The sequence below is a fragment of the Aristolochia californica genome, unplaced genomic scaffold, assembly GCF_029961685.1.
Source record: "Aristolochia californica isolate CCGP_79_NKW_82.1479 unplaced genomic scaffold, dmAriCali1.0.hap1 SCAF_5, whole genome shotgun sequence".
NCBI classification, from domain to species: Eukaryota; Viridiplantae; Streptophyta; class Magnoliopsida; order Piperales; family Aristolochiaceae; genus Aristolochia; species Aristolochia californica.
In genome coordinates, this window is record NW_027182214.1 from 9,185,973 (window position 1) to 9,188,946 (window position 2,974).

The 2,974-nt window shown below is 45.3% G+C and overlaps 1 protein-coding gene across 1 annotated transcript; it reads right to left on the reverse strand.

Moving 5' to 3' along the window:
- Window positions 1-281: 281 nt before the first annotated feature.
- Window positions 282-1,947, reverse strand: LOC137966505 (dof zinc finger protein DOF3.6-like). Its single transcript, XM_068813144.1, has 2 exons — window positions 1,724-1,947; window positions 282-1,584 (listed from the first exon to the last, which is right to left on the reverse strand). Exons 1-2 carry the CDS (start codon window positions 1,772-1,774, stop codon window positions 646-648), a joined length of 990 nt encoding a protein of 329 aa, XP_068669245.1. The 5' UTR covers window positions 1,775-1,947; the 3' UTR covers window positions 282-645.
- Window positions 1,948-2,974: the final 1,027 nt, after the last annotated feature.

Genomic DNA, 2,974 nt, shown 5'->3' on the forward strand with positions numbered 1-2,974 from the left:
TGAAGAGAAAGATATATCTGTGATTTCTCTCTCATTCTCTGTGCTTGGTTGTCTGAAATCATGTCAATGGAAGTCACCTGACTGAAACTTAGTTCTTGGAGTCTTGAGAGCAAATAGTATTGGATGTGAGTATTCCAGTTCACTCGAATAATGATTCTACTTACACATGAAAGGCTAGGCAATTGCGCCCGGTGGTATCAGTATTGAATTCTGGTAGCCTTAGTAAGTATACAAGGTTGCCAGGATTGAAGGAAAAATGAGAAATGCCGTACACCTCTATGTAAATTCGAAAACATATGAGACACTTCTCATGGAAAATAGCGAAGAGAAATCACACAAAATAGTGCTCCTTCTCGTCTTTAACAATTTGCCCTTCTATCAGATATGATAGTCCAACAACTCATGCACCCAGTTCTGTAAACATACTACAGGAAATAAAAAAAGAAAAAGAAAAAAATTACTAACATCAGAAAGATGAAAACTAGAAGCCTACCATGTAGTAGTTCTCGGATCGGAGCTCAATTTCAACTACTTAAGACTCCTGGCTTGTAACTTTTGCCAGTTAAGATTCTAATGGTATGTGCTTCCACTTAGTTGAGTTTCTTCGATTGAAGCCGTAGTAAAAAAGAAGCTTCCTGAGTAAGGTTACAACATGTGGCTGCTGGAAGAGGATGTGAATCCAGAGAGATCGGTCCATGCATTGCCACCCCAGTACTGATCATTTCCGGGGATGCCCAGGAACTGTCTTTGCAAGTTCAGTGCTTGATCATTGCTCTCCACTTTCACTGGGGCCATCTGAGTAACGCTGGAAGATGGTGGCTTTGCCCGTAGATGGGAAGCAGCACCGCCAGCGTAAGGATGTTCCACCCCTTCCCCTTCAAATGGATACAACGGTGGTGGCGGCTCCAAGCCTGTCAAGAATGGGAATTGCATGACTTGGGGTATTCGCCACTGTTCCGTAGTTCCACGTGATAAGATAGTTCCTCCGCCGCTGCCTGAACCCCCACCCATCTGAAAATCCATGTCACTTCCGCCTTCGGCAGTGGCTGAGTCCACAGTTGGATGAATTCCACCAAAATTCAGCCCAATATCAGGGACACCGTAGTCACTTAGGTGATGTAAAGTAGACATGAAAGGCAATTGAGGTGGGGGAGGAGGTGCTAGGTGGCCTAGTACGTCGGAGGTGTAACTATTGGGGGAAACTGAGCTTGCAGAAGTTGAACCAGTTTGGCGGTCAGAGGGAGCGGGGGATTTTGAGCTGCTGCCTTTGCTTCTTTTGTTCCTTCTGCAACCACCTCCAACAGGGACGTTCCTCAAAGCACCCCCTCGAGTCCAGTATCTGCGACAAGTTTTGCAGAAGTGGCGTGGCTGGGAGAAGCTATAGTTGTTGTAATAGCAGAACTTTGTATTGGGCGACTCGCATCGAGGACATCTCTGTGCTGCTTCTGGCTGAGGCAGCTTCGCTAGGCGGGCCCGATCGGCCATGGAACCTGGCCTGATCGAAGCCGCGCCAGCAGGGCCGGTTGCAGGTGCTGGCGGTGGCGGGTTCTGCAGATTCTCGCCTCCTTGTTGGTAATTTTGTCTCTGTAAGAGGAAAGCAAATTAAAGATCAAATCCACAGGATATTCAAAAAATTCTAGGAAAAGCGCAGGAATATTTTTTTGTTTTATTTTGCTTTTTACAAGAGGAAGTTATGCAAAGAAATTGAATTCAAGAACCTTACCTGCTGCCAGATGGGTGGATCTGGATAGACAGGAACCGATGGAAAAACCATGGTTTTTTGTGCTTTTCGTTACAAAAGGTTGGTGGGTTTGAAGCTGGTGGAGAATCACATCGACTAGGAGTTGCAGGGAGAGGAGAGAGACAGAGAGAGAAACAGAAAGAGATGGAGAAGATATGCAAAAGCAGAAGCTTCTCTTTCTCTCTTTCCTTTAATTGCTTTTTTGTTTCAAGTTTCTTAACCCGTAAGGTTCTTTGGCTTGCCGTGGTGCAGAGCTCGGGGAAATGAGGTTAGCGGCTTCTCCTGCATGGAAAGTGGAGGTACAAGAAAAAAAAAAAGGATAAACGACTGCTCTTCAAGAGGCCATGGAAACCCTAGAAGAAATAAACAAAGCACAAAAATTAAATAACCATGGAAGGAAAGTTGAGTCTTGGTGGTGTGGAGGGTCACACTCATTCCTTCGCTTTTCCTCCGGTGGTTTGTGCATGTGAATGGAAACTAATTCAAATGCGAGACTTCAAAATCCAGTAGCCCGCCCTAGTTTTTTATTTTTTATTTGATTACAGATTTTTTTCTTCGCACAAATATCAGAGTTACATTTGCATTGCAGACCACTGCATGCTACTACCCTAGCTATAAGAAATGAGGACCCACCCATTCGCTGATGGTGCATTCTCAGGCATCTCAACAGCCAAGGAATAAAATTTATATAATTAACACTTGTTTGGATAACCCATGCCGGTTACTGAGCATAGAATCGAAATGGTCTGCGGGATACCAGAAATCCCCATTTGCATGAACTTACCGTTTTCTTCCTCTACGTCAATTTTTCCTCCCATGAAAGTACCCAAATCGCCCATCCGGATTCTTCAGTATCACCAAAACGCCACTACGAAATTTTCAAATGAGTGAACGCCGGCTCGCAAGTCATTACATTCTCGTAGAAAAAGCCGAGAAACAAAGACACCGTTTTATCTGGCCGAAATTCCGAGTCGGGTCGAATCGGGGGACGTGAAAAAGTTTGGTAGCGGCGAGATGTGGGGGGGGGGATGGGGCGAGGGCTGTCGTCATCAGATGCTCGCGGTCGGGGATTCTCCTCCATCTCATGCGCCACGTCGGATCCATGTGGCCCCACCTTCTAATCGACCAGAATATATATATATATATATATATATATGTGCGTCGGTCGGTGAAAAAGCTCCTCGGAACTTAGTTTATTCTTTCATTCCTTCACTCGGATGATGAGGTGAGGTC